This window comes from Anomaloglossus baeobatrachus, chromosome 5 (genome assembly GCF_048569485.1).
Source record: "Anomaloglossus baeobatrachus isolate aAnoBae1 chromosome 5, aAnoBae1.hap1, whole genome shotgun sequence".
NCBI lineage: Eukaryota > Metazoa > Chordata > Amphibia > Anura > Aromobatidae > Anomaloglossus > Anomaloglossus baeobatrachus.
In genome coordinates, this window is record NC_134357.1 from 389,988,313 (window position 1) to 390,008,946 (window position 20,634).

General features: G+C 43.8%; 1 protein-coding gene across 5 annotated transcripts in view; it reads right to left on the reverse strand.

Annotated features, from left to right (window-relative positions):
* CACNB1 (calcium voltage-gated channel auxiliary subunit beta 1) overlaps positions 1-20,634 on the reverse strand; it is a 177,442-nt gene that overhangs the window by 66,790 nt on the left and 90,018 nt on the right. For all 5 annotated transcript variants that reach the window (XM_075350114.1, XM_075350116.1, XM_075350115.1 and 2 more), the window contains 4 exons: positions 7,797-7,916; positions 6,633-6,755; positions 1,592-1,728; positions 1,422-1,495 (listed from right to left, as the gene is read on the reverse strand). In XM_075350114.1, the coding sequence (XP_075206229.1) occupies positions 1,422-1,495; positions 1,592-1,728; positions 6,633-6,755; positions 7,797-7,916 (454 nt within the window). The remainder of the gene's footprint in view (positions 1-1,421; positions 1,496-1,591; positions 1,729-6,632; positions 6,756-7,796; positions 7,917-20,634) is intronic.

The following is a 20,634-nucleotide window of genomic DNA, read 5'->3' on the forward strand; positions in this document are numbered from 1 at the left end:
GAGTTTTTATCTCAGTATCTGTAAGAGGAAACCAGGAGGGGGTAAAAAAATCCAGAAGTGGTGACGTGTTTCTATTATACTTTTCCTCTGATTATTCCACTCCTGGTTTTGGCTTACAAATACTGAGGTAAAAAACTCATCAAATACTCAATGTGTGTAGTTGGACTTACTGGCTAAGTGAAAAGGCGATAGACCTTTTGGGGAACTCACAACCATGGACCCGACCTCCATCAGTAGCATAAAACCCATTCATAATATCATATATCTTATCTATGAACCCTCCAATATTTAATGCAACAACTGTGTATTCCCCTCCTGATATTGATTTCTGTATTTACTACACTAGTCCTAAGCCATTTTCAGTGTAAATATGGGACTCCTCAGATATTGGGGTAATCCATGCCTGAAGAAGAAACCTAAGTAGTCCTGAAAGCTTTATATTTATCATCACCTTTTCACTAAGCCACTAAAAAGGTATAAACCACTGAGTGAAGAGAGAATGAAAGAGTTAACAGGATAAGAAAAAGGCAAAAGATGTATAAACAGGATGGGATTTGGGGGTAAGAAGTAAGATGATATGATGATATCATGCAACCTGAATACATGAAGGATCTTTGTCTTGTCCTCACTCAGACCTATGCTGCCTATAGACATTAGTTAGCTACTGATTGTTTCATTGCAGCATCACCCCTGACTCCCCCCCCCGCCCCACCTATTTTCTGCTTAGGTAAATGTGCATCTGGCATCACTTATCTCAGTGGGTAAAAAGATAAAACAAGGATCAAATAAGTTAAAGGGGTATTCCCATCTCCAAAACCCTATCCTAATATGTAGTACTTATAATAATATTAGCAAATACCTCCAATTAGAAATGTAGTATAGTTCTCCTGATTCACTATGTTGCTCACCTCCTGTTCAGGACTAGAATACCCTTAGGTATCCATGGTTATGACCCTATATATAGTCACAGTTAGTTAGTTAGTTAGTTGCTTGTGGTCCTAACCATGGATACCTAAGGTCCTGCAATGCCCTGAAAATGAGGTAAGTGACATAGTGAATCAGGAGACCTATACTACATTTCTAATTGGAGGTATTTGCTAATATTATTATTACACCTACTACATATTGGGGTAGGATCTTGGAGATGGGAATCCCCCATTAAGTTAATCTATTTTCATCTAATATCTAACCGTTTTAAAACCGCATCGTGTACAAAACACGTTTTGAATTATATATGGCGTGTATATATTTAAGTGGTCACAATGGGATCTGCTACGTCCAGCTTGACTGCAGATCATATTTTGGGGAAAATACTAATGACTTGAGATATGTAAATTCTGATCTACCAAGCAAAGTAACCATTGGACTATGCTTTGTTGTCATTGTTTTTCAGAGAGAAGACGACAGAATATATCCCTCACCTGTTGCTGGAGGGGTTGGTCTGCGGGTACCACCACCCACATCGCCTAGACTGTTTGAATTCCCAATGGATTTACTGCAGGGTAGAGATTGGAGAAATTACATATAAAGTTATACTATACGAACGAGACACTACAACTTTTATTTCCTAGCACAGACATAAGGTTTTCACCTGGTACTGAGCCGGCTCTGTCGAATCTTCTGTTCCTGTAGCATTCTCATATGTTCCAACTTGACAGGAGATGGGATGAAACCAACTTCACAGCCCTCCCTCACTGCTCGCCCGATCCACCAGTCATTATTGTATTTCTGGGAATAATGGTTCATAGAAAGGCAGGTTAATGGAAGAGTTCATAGTCTGCATCAATATCTAGTTTCCTACTAGAAATTACTACAAGAATTGATCCTTTTTCATACTGAGACAAGCTAAGATGTCTAAAACCCACCCAACATTCCGACATAGGTTTTCATACCTTCCGTTCAATCCTGATGGGTATGTGTTAGCTGCAGTCAATCACTGACTATAGTAGTGACTCATGTATCACCACTACAACCAGTGATTGGCTGCAGCGCTCACATGCCTGGTTGGACTGAACAGACAATATTGAGATTGTGATTGGACCCTTAGGCGGGCTTTGCACACTACGACATCGCAGGTTCGATGTCGGTGGGGTCAAATTGAAAATGACGTACTTCCGGCATCGCATGCGACATCGCAGTGTGTAAAGGCTCTATGATACGATTAACGAGCGCAAAAGCGTAGTAATCGTATCATCGGTGCAGCGTCGGCGTAATCCATGACGCTGACGCGACGGTCCGATGTTGTTCCTCGTTCCTGCGGCAGCACACATTGCTGTGTGTGAAGCCGCAGGAGCGAGGAACATCTCCTACCGGCGTCACTGCGGCTTCCGTAGGATATGCGGAAGGAAGGAGGTGGGCGGGATGTTTACATCCCGCTCATCTCCGCCCCTCCACTCCTATTGGCCGCCTGCCGTGTGACGTCGCAGTGACGCCATACGACCCGCCCCCCTTAATAAGGAGGCGGGTCGCTGGCCAGAGCGACGGTCGCAGGACAGGTGAGTCCATGTGAAGCTGCCGTAGCGATAATGTTCGCTACGGCAGTTATCACAAGGATATCGCAGCTGCGACGGGGGCGGGGACTATCGCGCTCGGTATCGCAGCATCGGCCTGCGATGTCGCAGCATGCAAAGTACCCCTTAGCGCACGGAAAGAGGAGAGGGTTGGGATTGTTTTTTAGTGCATGTTAGATTTTATTTTTCTTTCAAACCTTTAACTAAAAATTGTATGTTACAGTGTAAAGATATGATTTAATGAAGATTTTGAGAACAATATATTACTATATATTACAATAACAAGTGTTTATAAATTGATATATCACACATTGGTTCAGCCAATAAACTACTTTCCTACAATAAACCTACTAGAATATATATATATATATATATATATATATACACACACACACCAGTATGTATATATATATATATATATATATATATATATATATAAATTTATAATATGCAAATCTAGTCAACTAGTTGCTATAGGTCATTAGCAGTACAGATATATACACGATGGTGCATGAGTGGAAGAAATGCCATGTGTAGGTCAATAAGGGACATACTGCAGGCCGGGAGGACCCACGCTGTTCAGTAAGTGCTTCACATATTGTCAATGCAGGAGGGAATACAAATTGGTGGTTTGAGCTGTATAAACTCCGTAAACTTCAAGGTTAAGAAGTTTCCATGACACAAGATGATCTCAATAGAAATTTTACAAACATAGAATAAAACTCTGTCTCCTTGAATCCAATATAAGCGAATGAAGAAACCTACATATGGAATAAGTTACATTGTATTACCAGGCCTCAATCTCACATTTCTTCAAAACTAGGTAATTGGCAGTAAACTGTAATCTGCACTATAAAGCACAGTGTTTAGCCTAGCACAAAAATCCAATTTGTCAAGTCCGTGCTGTAACCTACATTTTGTGATAATGGCTGTGTATGTGGGTGATTGCATACATAAGATGCAGCTTCCAGTGTATCAATGTTCTAAACAGAGAAGCGGATGAAAATCTAGTTGGCGAATGACCACAAGTATACAAATTTAATACTTTGGGTCACATGACCACTACGCACACTGGGAATGTAGGGTAATCTTGACAGTGGGCTCATTTATCTACAGCTTGTAAAACCCCTTTAACTGTTTTCCGTCACAATGCTGCCTCTACACATTCTAGAAGAACTTATGATGCCCAACAGCACTCGCTCCAAACTGTGAACACAGACACAGGAGCAGAAAACGAGTGTTGCAGTGGCTCAATAAACTCTTTACATGCCATGGCCATAACATGTAAGGAGATTTACAAAGTGAGATTGTGTCCTCTGTCAGTCCTACCAACCACCATCACACTTTCAACTGCATCGGTATCCTGAATGCCAATACAATTGAAAGCAATGATAGAACAGGGGGCCGTCAGCTCCATCTTCCATCATATTCCCAGTGCATCTGAGCTTTGACGTCTTGGCGCAGTGGGAGCAATGATGTCACTCCTCCGTGCCCACTCTGTGGAGCTGTGCAAAGCTGCAGACCACATGCTGTGAAGATCGTAGCAGCGGGGAAACGAGGAGAAAGGAATATTTTTTTTTTTAATCAATGATTGCATTGTAGGAGAAATTATACCTTTTGGAGGGCTATGTGGGGACCATTATAATATTTGGAGGGCTATTTGTGGAGCCTATTATGTTGTTTGGGGGGCTGTGTCGGGGCCATTGTACTATTTGTAGGGCTATGCGGGGTCTAAAATAATATTTGGAGGGTTAAGGGATGAGGCCCTTATACTGTTTGTATACCTTATTAAATTTTAAGGGGTTTACAATAACAGGGGAGGGGGTAATTGAAGTATTTAAAATGCATTCTTAAAAATATTGTTGAAAGAATAAAAAAGGGGAAGAGGAAGGGAAGAAAGGTTAGGCTAAAAGTGGATGGGGAAGGGGTATTGGAGGGGAGGTGGGAATGGAGGGGTTAGGGAATATAAAGGGGGAGGAGAAAGGGAAGGAGGAAGATGTTGAGGCAATTCGTTAAGTTTCAAAGTCAAGCAAGATTATAAACTCATATCCATTTAGCACAGTACATAAACACATTCGGAAATAACATATTACATTTATATTATTTAGAGAATGTCAAGGAACTAAGTCAAAACAAGGTTTGGCATGTACATCTGGGACCAAGGAGACCATCTTATTTTATATCTTTGATAGTTTTTTCTTTTACCGCAATATTATACTCATATAAATTATGAGCTGAAACCCTGTCCGTAACTTCTGAAATAGATGGTATTCTTTCTTCTCTCCAGTTGGCTGCTAATAAATTCTTAATAACTAAGAAAATGTGACAGGCAATGTATCTATATTTTTTCTCATATTCTTCTAACCCTATGGAAAGAATGACCAATTCTGGAGTAAGATTTATATCTTTTGTAGTTGATCCATTTTTCCCGCAACCTCTCCAACATAGTGGTGAGTTTTTAGCAGAAAATTTGCAAAACTTTAGAGGGGTATAGTACCATCTGGAAAACATATTATAATACGTCTCCTGTGCTTATACTGTTTGCAGCCCTATGGAAGGGGCTTTTTACTGATTACAGGTCTAAGTGGGGGCCATTATACTGTTTTAGGGCTATGTGAGGGGCCATTGTATTGTTTGCAGAGCTATGTGGGGATCCACTATACTGTTTGCAGGGCTAGTGGGGGCTATTATACTGTTTGCAGGACTATGTGGGGGCTATTATACTGTTTGCAGGACTATGTGGAGGGCCATTATACAGTTTTTTAGGACTATGTGGGGAATAATATACTGGGATATGTGAAGGGGCATTCTACTGTTCGGAGGATTAGTGGGGCCAATATACTGTGTGCTCGCCATTATACAGTGTGGAGGGTTGTGTGGGGTCTGTCTTACCATGTCGAAGGTTGTGTTGGGACCATCATACTGTATGGAGGGGTGTGGGGGTCATTATACTCTATGGAGGACCATTATACTAAGTGGGGGCCATAATATCATGTGGAGGCAGTTTTTGGTACACTGTGGAGCATCATAATGTTTTTGAGTCACTGTGAGGGAATAATACTGTCTTGGGATCACTGTGGGAGTATCATACTTTGCGGGGGGAGGGTACTGTGAAAGAACTCACTGTGGGATATCATATGGTGTTTGTGGGGCACTTTTGTTGGCATAATACTATATGGAGTGCATTAAAGGGGTATATTAATGTGTGTGAACACTAAGGGGCTTCAATAGTAAGAACACTCTTTTGTAAGAGCTGCAAAGTTGTGAGATATGCTTCCTGTGATCGCACCAAATATTATTTTTTCTTTGGGAGGGGGCAATACGGACTTCTGCTATGGGACCCCATGATTTTTATATACACACCTGCTTGTCTTTAAAGGGATATTATGTATTCCTATCCAATTCTCCAGATATTGTTATTATTGTAATGGTAAGGGAGCTTTACACGCTGCAACATCGCTAGCGATCGCACCCGCCCCCGTCGTACGTGCGTCATGGGCAAATCGCTGCCCGTGGCGAACAATATCGCTAGTACGTGTCACACGCACACACCTTCCAAACGACGTTTCTGAGGCTGCCAAACAAACACTTTTTTAAGGGGGCGGTTCGTGCGGCGTCACAGCGACGTCACACAGCGGGCCACCAATAGAAGCGGAGGGGCGGAGAGCAGCCACATTAATGTCACTCCCACCTCGTTACCGGAGGATGCAGGAACGCTGTTGTTCGTCGTTCCCGGGGTGTCACACGTAGCAATGTGTGCTGCCTCAGGAACAACCTGCGTCCAAAGTGACCAACGATATTTGGGAAAGGAATGACGTGTCAACAATCAACGATTTTTGCCTTTTTTCGGATCGTTAGTGGTCGTTCATAGGTGTCACACGCAACAACGTCGCTAACGATGCCGGATGTGCGTCACGAATTCCGTGACCCCAGCGATAGCTCGTTAGCGATGTCGTTGCATGTAACGGGGCCTTTAGTGTGTATACCCACTTTATAGGGAAAATCCCTGGGTATATAGGGATGTACAAGTAATTACATTTTCATACATAATCTTGACCCTAGAAATAGTATTATAACACTCTTCAGTGTGTCCTCGTGCACTCCTGTACATTCCTGACATACCTCCTTGATGTGAAGGAAATCTTTGGGATCAAAGTTGATGGACATCCCCTGTACCGGAGCATCATCTCCAGGAGCCGGGTTATATCCTACATTCGTCCGTACTGCAAAAGCCACAGGCTTGGTCTATGAGGAGACATGAGACATTAATTGTACATCACACAGAGCGTCAAAATAATTTGTTTAAGGTTTTTATGCAATTAGGTAGCAAAACTTCAACATATATGTGGAATAAAATGTGTAGATTTATTGGACATTTTGCTGCAGATATCACCCACCCTTTGAAATACAAAAACAGCTATAAGAATCCACAACATAAACTGACAAGCTGCAGATATAAATTCAATAAATGCATAGCACAGGTCTATATCAGCAGGCATTTTATACACAATGTATGGATAAGGTTTAGCTCAGTTCCATTTCCTTTGGTGATGTAAGGGTACTTTCACACTTGCGTTGGGGTTTTTTTGGCGCAATCCGCTGTCTTGGGAAACAGCGGAATCCGTTAACGGATTCCGTTGTTTCCCATAGACTTGTATTGATGATGGATTGTGCCAAAAGTACCTGCGTTGCTTCCGTTGGCCGACGCTCCGTTGCTTCCGACGAGCGGAAGCAACGCAGAATGTAACGTTAAATGCTTGCGTCAAAATGACGCCAACCAACGGATTCCGTTGGTTCCTTTAAAATTTATAATGGTTCCCTATGGTAGCGGATTCCGTTGCTAAGTGCTTAACAACGAAATCCGCTGCTGGATTCCGCTAATTTCTACTGAGCATGCCCAGAATGAAAAAAAATGAAAAAAGAAATAAAATAGAGCCGACGGATTCCGTTAGACAAATGCCTAACGGATGCCAAACTGATGCAACGGTCCGTTATTTCACAGGAATCAGCTAATGGATTCCTGTGAAATAACGGACCCGTTGCATCCGTTGACACCACAAAAATAACGGATGCGTCAAAACGACGCAGCAATGGACCCAGCGGATTCAACCCAACGCAAGTGTGAAACTAGCCTAACACAATACAGATTTCCACCCCAAAAACTGTATGAAATGTGCAGCGTATCCGCTTTGTGTGGACATACCTTAGTGGCTAAACACCACTCTAGAACAGGTTCTTCACTCTACACCAGACTAAACATGTCTAAACAATGCTTTTTAGTTGTACCTTTGCTTTTTCCAGTTGTGCAAGAGCATGACGTTCTGCCTCTTTTCGTAAAGCCTCTCTATCTTCTTCGAGGGACACATCTGAATCAGATGGACGACTAGTATAGGACTCTGCTGACCCCTGGATGGAGAGATTAACATTTATATAGTCATATGAATATAACCATGGTAAATAGTTTCTGAAATGAGGCCTGTAATGTAGATCACAAGGAAGCAGGAGACTGAGAACATGGAATTCATGCTACACAATAGGAATACATTACGTACAATATATGAGAGTATACGGATACTCACCTCGTGATCAAATCCATATGCTTCCGTATACATGGCAGGGTTTTACTTTACTGCTTTCAGTCTACGATATCTATGCTAACCAGACACAATCACTGTCTCAATTCTAGTCGGCCATTTGTGCCCTAGTAAAGTTATAGCCACTCACTCAAACACATACAATCACAAGATAGTAAGTTCTAAAGACATAATCTAAGATTAATCACAAATTCACACAAAGAAACATATTCTAATACAAAGACTTCCTATCTCCTTTGGAAAGTTGCTCTTCCGACAGGCAGTCCCACCCTCGGTGAGGTCAGAGTGGCAGTGACAGGCTTATCCGTGGAGAGTTAGGGACAGGTGGCAGCTTTAGAAGCCAGAGACCCAGCCTAGGACAGTAGAGAAGCTGACAAAATGATTGATAAAAACATGTGTGTGCTTCCATAGCCCAGTGACTTCTACTACTACTAACGTTACTGTCCTGAATCAGCCACCTTGTTCATTGATATCAATTCTCACCTCCGAAATGCACTAATACACCCAATAAAGCTAGAAAAAGACAAATTACATTCTAAAATCTTAGCTTAAAGGGGTTGTCTGGCTATGGGGTACGAGTCTGAAGTCAACTCTATGTGACTGCAGACTTGTGAACCCTCACAGTGCACAGTGTGCACACTCTCAGGATTTCCCCATGTCAGTAGCAGGCGTGCACGTGACCGCAAGTAGGCGATTTGAATATGTGTGGTCACGTACCGACTAGACACGTGCGGCCTTGTTTAATGCCAATGAAATGAGTGAGGTAAGAATTGGTCTATTCGGAACATGGCCAGAAGTATCCAAATAGCATACTTGCGCCAATACCGGAGAACCTGACACTGCGAGGATTCACAAGTCTGCAGGTACATAAAGGACTGCAGACTTTTGCCTCAAGGTTGAGCAACCACTTTAAAGAGGACCTGTCACTTGCCATAAATGTGAAATATTATTGACCTAATCTAAATGCCGCTCTTCTCTACATCTGGTGTTTGTCCTGATATACAGTATGTTTTGCTCTTCTCTGAATATAAATCTAGTCTTTAATGGGAATCTGTCACCAGGTTTTTGCTCTCCCATCTAAGAGCAGCATAATGTAGAGACAGAGACCCTGATTCCAGCGATGTGTCACTTACTGAGCTGTTTGCTGTCATTTTAATAAAATCAATGTTTTCTCTGCTGCAGATCTAGCAATTATACAGAGCTCATGAATATGCTGGACTACCCGGCAGCACGCCAAGTAGTCCTGTAATGATAAAATCACTGTTTAATCAGCAGTAGGTTATCAAAACTACACTAAGCAGCCCAATAAGTGACACACTGCTGGAATCAGGATCTCTGTCCTTACATTATGCTGCTCTCAGATTAGGTGGAAAAAAACTGCTGACAGATTCCCTTTAAGGCCAGATTTAGACAAACGTATGAAAAATCATCCATATCTCATCCATTAAAAAAATAGATAATTGTCATCCATATTTCATCCATATGTTATTGAGGTGTTGTCTGTTTTATTTACATCCGTTTTTACACATCAACATTTAAAAAAATCTGCAAAAGTAAATACAGTTTCCTATGTTAATAATTGCAAGGTATCTATAAAAAAAAAACGTTCTAATACAGTATGGTATCTCGTATAGGATCCACTCTTGTTGCACACCCATAGACATGACTAGTGTACGCTGTGATTTTTTTTTCACACACGCAATTGGTCCACGTGAAAAACAGCCTTATTTAATACCATTGATCCGTGTGCTGCCTGTAAGCTATCCAATTTTTTCTTTCAAATATATTTATTGTATTTTATGTTTTACCAGAAGAATACATATATATATATATATATGTATATATATATATATATATATATATATATATATATATACATATATATATATATATATATATATATATATATATATATATATATACACAAGTGCATTTCAATAAATTAGAATATCATCAAAAAGTTAATTTATTTCAGTAATTCAATACAAAAAGGGAAACGCATATATTATATAGAGTCATTACACACAGAGTGATCTATTTCAAGTGTTTATTTCTGTTAATGTTGATGATTATGGCTTACAGCCAATGAAAACCCAAAGGTCATTATCTCAGAAAATTAGAATAAATACCTGCAAAGGTTTCCTAAGCATTTACAATGGTCCCTTAGTCTGGTTCAGTAGGCTACACAATCATGGGGAAGACTGCTGACTTGACAGATGTCAAGAAGGCAGTCATTGTCACACTCCACAAGGAGGGTAAGCCACAAAAGGTCATTGCTAAAGAAGCTGGCTGTTTACAGAGTGCTGTATCCAAGCATAATAATGGTAAGTTGAGTGGAACAAAAAGGTGTAGTAGAAAAAGATGCACAAGTAACCGGGATAACCACAGCCTTACTTTTTGATGATATTCTAATTATTGAGATGCACTAGTGTATATATATATATATATATATATATAAAATTTAAATATGTTAAGAGATCATATAATATTGAACATACAAAGGAAGCAAGACTGTACTAAAGGGGGAGAAAATAAGAGAGGGGGGAGAGGGGAGTAAGAATCAGGTATTAATGAGATGTCAAGCTGTGACTGTAGGATAACGAAGAACAGGGGCTCCTATGTTGTCCCTCATGCTAAGGGACCCTAGGCTATGCCGAAATTCCTGTGCCTGGCTATGCTCCTGTCCAGATCTAATCTAATTTACCCCTTCCACTAGAGAAGGAAGGGGCAGAAGTGAGATGGAAACAAAGATAAAAACAGACAAGGGAAATCAAAACAAAAACTTTGACACACTGGACACACATAGGATAGACAATGAGAGACTCAGGAGAAAAGCAAGAGCAGGAAGCTAGCAATAAAAGGCAACAAGGGTTAACTCCACAACAGCACACAGCAACAAGTACTACAACCATCAGATAGTCTATATTTAAATACCTCACCAGACCAGCTAAGATAAACTATACCTGGCTTAAAAGCAAGGATCTAACTTGCATATGTAGCAGGGGAGCAGATGTAATTGGCTACCCCACAACAAGTGATCAAAGGAGAGTAACAAGCAGACTACTAGAGATTAACTTATGCCTGAGACTCCCTGCGTTGATTACAGACACCAGAGAAGTTATCGGGTGGAGTGGCAGAATCAGTAGTCTGAACAGATCCCGAAGATCCCGACGACGCCATGACAGTCGGCAAAGTTTGTAAAAATTTCCATGTAACATGAGGATATTATATATTATTGTATATGTTTATCCAAAGCTAAAACTAGTATTGGTATATATGAATGTGCATGTGTTTTCCACAGGTCACAGATCCTGGATAATTTAGTATGAGTATCATTTAAGAGACTAATGAGTTGCTGATTGGTCATATCTATTTAACACAGAAATTCTGTGTACGCTATGTGTGGTTTTTTCCAACTGTAAGCTATTGTCTGTTTTGCTGCAAAAAAGAATAGGGTGGATGATTAGTGGTGTACAGGGCCGGATTATAGGCGGGGCAGGCGGGGCTGGAGCCCAGGGGCCCCCACCAAAAGAGCTTCTAAGGGGGCCCCCACCATACTTAGCACTAGGCACCTGTCAGCATTTTTTTTTTCACACCCTCTCCCCCTCCGTAAAGACAGTCTAATAAATCAGCTGTGTTTTCGGGGGGGGGGGGGGGGGGGGTGGCACCGCTATTTATTTGCATCTGCATTTAAGACGCAAAAACAAACTGCGGGCACAGGACGCTGATTGATCTCGGAAGTACCAGCGGCCGCTTGAACTTCCGGGGTCAGAGGTGTGCTAATGCTCCCTGCTATGTGCTGCGGCCATACCTAGAAGCAGGGGCACGGTGTGGTGGGCCGCTGTCTGCTGTCCCCGCTGCGCTCCTTACATGCCAGGCACACTAGCAGGAGGCAGCGAGCTGTGCCGGCTCTGCTGTGTGCCGGCTCTGCTGTGTGCCGGCTCTGCTGTGTGCCGGCTCTGCTGCCGGCATGTACACTGCAGAGGAGCGCAGCAGAGCCGATGACCGCAGCTTCCTGTTTCCGTTCCTATTCAAATGTATTTGCATCTTTCAGACGTAAATACATTTGAACAGCGCGCCGGGACTGGGCCCCGCCCCCGACGTGCAGCAACGTGATGAGATCAGCACCTTGCTGACATCATCACAGTGCTGCCGGCGCCACACTGGGGACATGAGGAAGCGAGCGCTCCATGAAGGAGCTGAAGAGACAGGTGTAATTAATGGGGATGAGTGAGGAGGGGCAGAGGACACAACGGGGAACATTTGTGAAGGAACACAGCTCTGTGACAGGCAGAGGAGGAGCACTGTATTCCGAGAGAGGGGGGGAGGGAGGCAGGAGTGTGTAGGGATGGAGCAGTGTAATTTGTGTGTGTAGGGGGTGATGAGGGCTGTATTGTGTGTGGGGGAGGGGTAATGGAGGGTGCATTGTATTGTGTGTGTGTGTGTGTAGGGGGAGGGGTAATGGGGGGTCTATTGTGTGTGTGTAGGGGGAGGGGTAATGGGGGGTGTATTGTGTGTGTGTGTGTGTGTGTGTGTGGAGGGGTAATGGGGGGTGCATTGTATTGTGTGTGGGGAGGGGTAATGGGGGGTGCATTGTATTGTGTGTGGGGAGGGGTAATGGGGGGTGCATTGTATTGTGTGTGGGGAGGGGTAATGGGGGGTGCATTGTATTGTGTGTGGGGAGAGGTAATGGGGGGTGCATTGTATTGTGTGTGCGTGTGTGTGTAGGGGTAATGGGGGGTGCATTGTATTGTGTGTGGGGAGAGGGGTAATGGGGGGTGCATTGTATTGTGTGTGAGGAGAGGGGTAATGGGGGGTGCATTGTATTGTGTGTGGGGGGAGGGGTAATGGGGGTGCATTGTATTGTGTGTGGGGGGAGGGGTAATGGGGGGTGCATTGTATTATGTGTGTGTGTGTGGGGAGGGGTAATGGGGGGTGTATTGTGTGTGTGTGTGTGGGGAGGGGTAATGGGGGGTGTATTGTGTGTGTGTGTGTGGGGAGGGGTAATGGGGGGTGTATTGTGTGTGTGTGTGTGTGGGGAGGGGTAATGGGGGGTGCATTGTATTGTGTGTGTAGGGGTAATGGGGGGTGCATTGTATTGTGTGTGTGTGTGTGTAGGGGTAATGGGGGGTGCATTGTATTGTGTGTGTGTGTGTGTGTGTGTAGGGGTAATGGGGGGTGCATTGTATTGTGTGTGTGTGTGTGTGTGTGTGTGTGTGTGTAGGGGTAATGGGGGGTGCATTGTATTGTGTGTGTGTAGGGGTAATGGGGGGTGCATTGTATTGTGTGTGTGTGTGGGGGGGTAATGGGGGGTGCATTGTATTATGTGTGTCTGTGTAGGGGTAATGGGGGGTGCATTGTATTGTGTGTGTGTGTGTGTGTGTAGTGGTAATGGGGGGTGTATTGTGTGTGTGTGTGTAGGGGTAATGGGGGGTGCATTGTATTGTGTGTGCGTGTGTGTGTAGGGGTAATGGGGGTGCATTGTATTGTGTGTGTGTGTGTAGGGGTAACGGGGGGTGCATTGTATTGTGTGTGCGTGTGTGTGTAGGGGTAATGGGGGGTGCATTGTATTGTGTGTGCGTGTGTGTGTAGGGGTAATGGGGGGTGCATTGTATTGTGTGTGTGTGTGTGTGGGGGGGGGGGGGTGATGGGGGGTGCATTGTAGTGTGTGTGTGTGTGTGTGTGTGTCAGAGATGTGTGTGTAAGAAGCAGTACTGTGTGTGTATATATGAATTAGAGCAGTCTGTGCGCCCCCCCCCCCCCCCGAACTATATGGGTTCCCCAGAGCGCTATGTCACCCATCGCAGTGATGAGTACACCACCAGAGCTGTTTGCCACTCCAGTAACGTCTATGCCCCCTGCCCCTCCTGTAATGTATATATCGTAGCCCCCAGCCCCTCCTGTGATGTATATACAGCAGTGCTGCCAGTGTGCAGTCATGTGTGTTAGTGACAGCCATCGTGAAACAGCCACATGTCCTGAAGGAGCTGGACGGAAACAAGCGGGAGAGGTGAGTGAGGCTGCTGGCGATTTCCCCATATTAATACCTGTAAAGGCTCATGCACACGTAACTGCTGAATATTCTGCAGCGATTTGACAGCACATGTGCGCGTCAAATCGCTGCAGAAACACTGCATAATGGATGTAGTTATTCTGTACAGAAAATCCGATTTCATGCGCTCTGGCTGCTGCCCCCACCATAGACAGAGCGGGAGCTGCATCCATAGCGCACGGAATAATTGACATGCTCATTTTATGAACGCACGGATTTGGGTCAACATTTTAGCACCCAAATCACTGCGTTCATAAAAGCAATGGGTGCACGTATCATGCACAATATACATAGATTGTATAGGGGACGCAGGACGCATGCATTTACACTGCAGTGCTATACGCAGCGTAAATGCATGTAATTACGCAACGTGCGCACGAGCCCTAATGCGTCTGTCTGCATGTATGTCAGTGTATATGACTGTGCATATATTTGTCTGTTTATATGTATTTTTCTGAATTTGTCTTCAAATATGTATATACGCATGCCTGTATGTGTATGTGCGTGTCTGTGTGTGGATGGGGTCCACTGAGACTCTTTCACCCGGAGGCCACAAAAACCTGGAGCTGGCCCTGGCTGCCTTAACATTGGGATCAATAAAAAATATGTGACAAAAGCGGGCTTTACACGCTACAATATATCTAACGATGTCTCGGCGGGGTCACGTCGTAAGTGACGCACATCCGGCATCGTTAGTGATATTGTAGTGTGTGACAGCTACGTGCGACCCTGATTGTGCGTTAAAACGTTGATTGCATACACGTCGTTCATTTTCTAAAAATTGAACGTCTCTTTGTTCATCGTTCTTGAGGCAGCACACATCGCTCCATGTGACACCCCGGGAACAATGAAATGCAGCTTACCTGCGTCCCGCCGGCAATGCGGAAGGAAGGAGGTGGGCGGGATGTTTACGTCCCGCTCATCTCCGCCCCTCCGCTTCTATTGGCCGGCCGCTGTGTGACGTCCCTTTCACTTCAGGAAGTGGATGTTCGCCGCCCACAGCGAGGTCATTTGGAAGGTAAGTACGTGTGACGGGGGTTAATCGTTTGTGCGACACGGGCAACAAATTGCCTGTTCCGCACATACGATGGGGGCGTGTGCGATCGCATACGAGATCGAAATGTGTAAAGCAGCCCTAACTCTACTTTCTGTGTGTAAGTGGACAGCTGTGATTTATCCTGGACTGTATCTGTATTGTAGTGCTGTAAATCTGAATGTGGCAGAACAGGATAAGATAAATGTTCATTGGATTTATATCTAAATGCTACGGTTCGTGCTCTACTGTTATGGCTAAAAATGTTAACGTTATGGGGCCCCCACCAGATTTTCTGCCCAGGGGCCCCCACCAACCTTAATCTGGCCCTGGTGGTGTAACAAAGCTTCCCTGAGATCTCCCATTAGATGGGAACGGAAAATGGCACAAGCTAGTTTACATTTAGGTTTATGTTCATGAAACCAAACATGAGACACCTAGGGGCCAGTTCACCACATGTCCAACATATCACCTTTGGAAACGCATCCCCGGAAAAAATTATCCATGGATCTTATATGCAATATGTGCAGGGACCATGTACCAGTGCATGAAGACGTTGTAAGCAGACTATCGCATTAGTTTCTAGAACATGAAGAGATCACGTCATGCATTGTTCCTGGAAACTTTCGCGGGTGTCCACCATGTCCACCTCCCATTTTCTAATATAGTTTACTGTACTGTGGGGTGAGAAATGCTGTTTAATGATCAATATATAGCAGATGTTAAGCCTCTGAAGTGTGGAGATGATTTGCAGACAGCTCATTTGATGTGAATGTATGTAAAAAGTCAAGACTGTGCAGATACCTTCAAATAAAGCATTGGATATCAAGTTATATGTATTGTTCTGAAAGAGGGATTAAGGACCCCAAAAGAGATAAGGTCCGCGGATGGTGTGCTATCTAATTTTAACACAGACAGCATCTGAGTACGCCCATCTGAACCTGCCACTGGCGTCATTGCTTTGATGAATCGAGGCCTAGATTTATATACAAGGAAGAGGGGCCATATCTCAGTAACAGCAGTAACAGAGAGGCTCGGCAACAAAAGCGCCATCAATTCTGTTGTCCCCTGCCCTTGTTTACATCCCTGCAACGATGGTGTGCCAAGATTTGTTGTATCACTGCACACCGTCACTGAACTCAGCCGACTCATTCCAAACATGCAGAACTTAAAAGATTAAGGCCAATTGTACATGCGTATTTGCGCAGTTTTTGACCTCAAAAAATTTTAAGCCGAAACCAGAAGTGGGACAATTAGAGGAAAAGTATAATAGAAACACATCACCACTTCTGGATTTTTTACCCACTCCTGGTTTTGACTTAGGCTGCTTTCACACTACGTTTTTTTTACCATGCGTCATGAACGTTTTTTGGCTGTAAAAGTGGATCCTGTTTTTACAAAGAAAAACGCATGCAAATGCATGTGCTATTTTGTAGGATCCTGTGACTTGAAGTTTATGGGCGGGCATTGGAGTCATGTGATCGGGAGTGAGGGGAACTGAACGTGATAGACTGGGAGCCGGCATCTGATAGCTGTGGATGCTGGTAACCAAGGAAAATATCGGGTAACTAAGCAAAGTGCTTTGCTATATATTTACCTTGGTTACGAGCGTCCACAGCTGCTAGGAGCCAGGCTGCCTGCTCCCTGCACACGTAACCAAGGTAAACATCAGGTAACTAAAGCCAGCTTTACACGTTGCAATTTCGCATACGATATCGTATGCGATTTGCAACGCCCCCATCGTATGTGTGGCACGTTCAATTTGTTGAACGTGCCGCACAAAAGATTAACCCCCGTCACATGTACTTACCCGTCCATACGACCTCGATGTGTGCGGCGAACGTCCACTTCCTGGAGTGGGAGGGAAATTCGGCGTCACATCGACGTCACGCGGCAGCCGTCCAATAGAAGCAGAGGGGCGGAGATGAGCGGGACGTAAACATCCCGCCCACCTCCTTCCTTCCGCATTAGCGGCCGGGAGCTGCACGACGCAGGTAAGATCTGTTCATCGTTCCCGGGGTGTCACACACTGCGATATGTGCTATCCCGGGTACGTTGAACAATCTAACGTTCAATTCATGAGGAATGTACGACGTGCATGCGATGAACATTTTACCGTTCAATCGCAATTGCACGTAGCTGTTACACACTACAATGTACCTTACGATGCCGGATGTGCGTCACTTACGATGTGACCCCGCCGACACATTGTAAGATACATTGCAGCGTGTAAAGCTGGCTTCAGTGAAGCGCTTTGCTTGGTTACCTGATATTTACCTTGGTTACGAGTATCCGCAGCTCTCAGGAGGGGGAGAGAGAGAGGAGAGAGAGGCGGGAGAGAGAGAGGGAGAGAGAGAGAGGGAGGGGGAGAGAGGGAGGGGGAGAGAGGGAGGGGGAGAGAGAGAGACTGATCACGCCAGGCTGGTTTCTGGGCATGCTCAGTAGAGCAAGCAGGATCCTGTCTATCAGCATGCCAGCGTTCACATACGTTTGCGTGCAGTATAGTCAGGATCCAGTGAAGAACAGTATTTGGACGCAGCTCAAAAACACTACAAGTAGCGTTTTTGAAAAAAGTTAAAAAACTGCAAGTCGCTGGATCCTCACTATAACACACGCAAACGCAGGTGAACGCATGTTGACGCCAGTCCATTGCAAATGCATTGAAATGAAAACACATTTGCACTGGATCCGTTTTTGCGTTAAAAAAACGTTCAGGACGCATGTTAAAAAAACGTAGTGTGAAAGCAGCCTTATCAATAGTGAGGTAAAATACTCTCTGTGGCTAAATAGACCTTTAAGAGATGCAATAAATGACAAAAAAAAGAAGGCATTTAGATCATTTAGAGTATTAAAGCAAGAGGGTAGTGACGCGTCATTAAATAATTAGCAACTCAAAGCAGCAAAGACTGAGACAGCAATACTAATTGCCAGAGAAAGTAAAAAATAATCCAAAAATATGGTTCGACTTCATAAATAGTAAGAACCTCAAAAATGATAGAGTTGACTCCCTCAAAAATAGTCTGGGTGAAAAGGTGGAAGAGGGTGAGGGAAAGGCCACATACTTTATTCTCTATAGTGTTTATGAAAAATATCCCAAGGCAGATGACATGATCAGGGATACTATCAATTATGCATGAAATGTCACTTGCATATGTATGGTGCCATACTTCCCAACAGGAAGTATGGCACCACCTAAAAATCACTCAAAAGTGGATTAATCCCCAGGCTCGGATGGCATATACCCCCGAGCACAGCAGAAATCAAGTATGATGATAGTCATGCCATTATTTTCAATATTCACAGATTCAATAATAACAGGGTCTGTACCATCGGACTGGCGCATAGAAAATGTGGCGCCAATATTCAAAAAGGGGACAAAATCTGAGCCTGGAATTTTTAGGCTGGTAAAGTTAACCTCTACTGTGGGTAAAAGAAGAATAGCCTCATGACCCAGTATCAACATGGGTTTATGAGGGATCGGCCCTGTCAAACTAATCTGGTCAGCTTCTATGAGGAGGTAGGTTCCAGACTGGACCAGGGAAATGCAGTGAATGTTGTCTATATGGACTTTTCAAAGGTATTTGATACGGTGCCACTGAAAAGGTTGGTACATAAAATGAGAATAGAGGAAATATGTATAACTAAGTTAAGAAATAGCTCAGTGATAGGAAACAAAGGCTGGTTATTAATGAAACACACTCTTGTACTGGGTCACAGTTAACAGTAGGATACTACAGGGATCAGTATTGGGCCATCTTCTTTTTAACATATTTATTAATGACCTTGTAGAGGGCATACAGAGTAGAATTTCAATATTTGCAGATTATACTAAACTCTACATTGTAATCAACATCAACACAGAGGATGATAATTTAATATTTCAGAAGGATTTATGTAAGCTGGAGGTTTCGACTGAGAAATGGTAATTGAAGTGTAATGTAGATAAATGTAATGTCAAGCACTTGGGCAGAGTTAATAAAATGCATGATTATGTACTTAATTGTAAAACACTGGGTAAAACTATCACTGAAGAAGACTTGGGTTTGTGGGTGGTCGGCAAACTCTACTTTACTGACCAGTGCCAGGCAGCTGATGCCAAGGGTACTAAAATAATTGTATGTGTTAAAAAAAGGCATAGATGCTCATATAGTTTTGCGTTTATACAAGTCACTAGTGTGCCACACTCACGAAATACTGTGTACAATTTTGGTCTCTGGTGTATAAGAAGGATAGCTGAACTACAGCGGGGGCAGAGAAGAGCAACCAGGGTTATTAAAGGAATGGGGGGACTGCAATACCAAGACAGGTTATTAAACTTGGGGTTATTTAGTTTCAAAAAACAAAGGCAACCTTTTTACAATGCACAAATATATGAAGGGATAGTATAGAGATCTTATAATTATCTTTTTACACCTAGACCTGTGATTGGAGATCTATAGAACTCTGCCACATGATGTTGTAGTGGTAGAGTCACTTCTAAAATTCAAGACCTGGATACCTTTCTTGAAAATTATAACTTTACAGGTTATGGGTTTTAGGCGGGCTTTGCACGTTGCGACATCGCAAGCCGATGCTGCGATGTCACACACGATAGTCCCCGCCCCTGTCGCAGGTATGATATTTTGTGATAGCTGGCGTAGCGATAATTATCGCTACGCCAGCTTCACATGCACTCACCTGCCCTGTGACTGTCGCTCTAGCCGGCGACCCGCCTCCTTCCTAAGGGGGCGGGTCGTGCGGCGTCACAGCGACGTCACACAGCAGGCGGCCAATGGCGGCGGAGGGGCGGAGATGAGCAGGATGTAAACATCCCGCCCACCTCCTTCCTTCCGTATAGCCGCTGGCGGCAGGTAAGGAGATGTTCCTCGTTCCTGCGGCTTCACACACAGCGATGTGTGTTGCCGCAGGAACGAGGAACTACACCGTACCTGTCGCGGCACCGGCATTATGGAAATGTCGGAGTCTGCACCGATGATACGATAACGACGCTTTTGCGCTCGTTCATCGTATCATCTAGGATTTATACACTACGACATCGCAAGTGACGCCGGATGTGAGTCACTTTCGATTTGACCCCACCGACATCGCACCTTCGATGTCGTAGTGTGCAAAGCTGCCCTTAGCTTCTGTGATGGGGCATTAATCCAGGGAACAAGTTTGATTGCTGTATATGGAATTGGGAAGGGATTTTTTCCCCTATTATGGAGCTTAGTGTCTGCCCCATGGGATTTTTGCCTTCCTATGGATCAACATGTTAGGCTATAGTTTGCACTGCATGTACTTAAATCTACCTTCAACCTTAAAAACTATTAAACTATTAAACTATTAATTAAATACTTGATATATGTGTCCGTGGCCTAAAACAAATCCTTATATTATGAAACTTAGGCTATGTTCCCACGATGAGATATTAGTGAGTTTTTGATGTTGTAGTATTTCTGCACC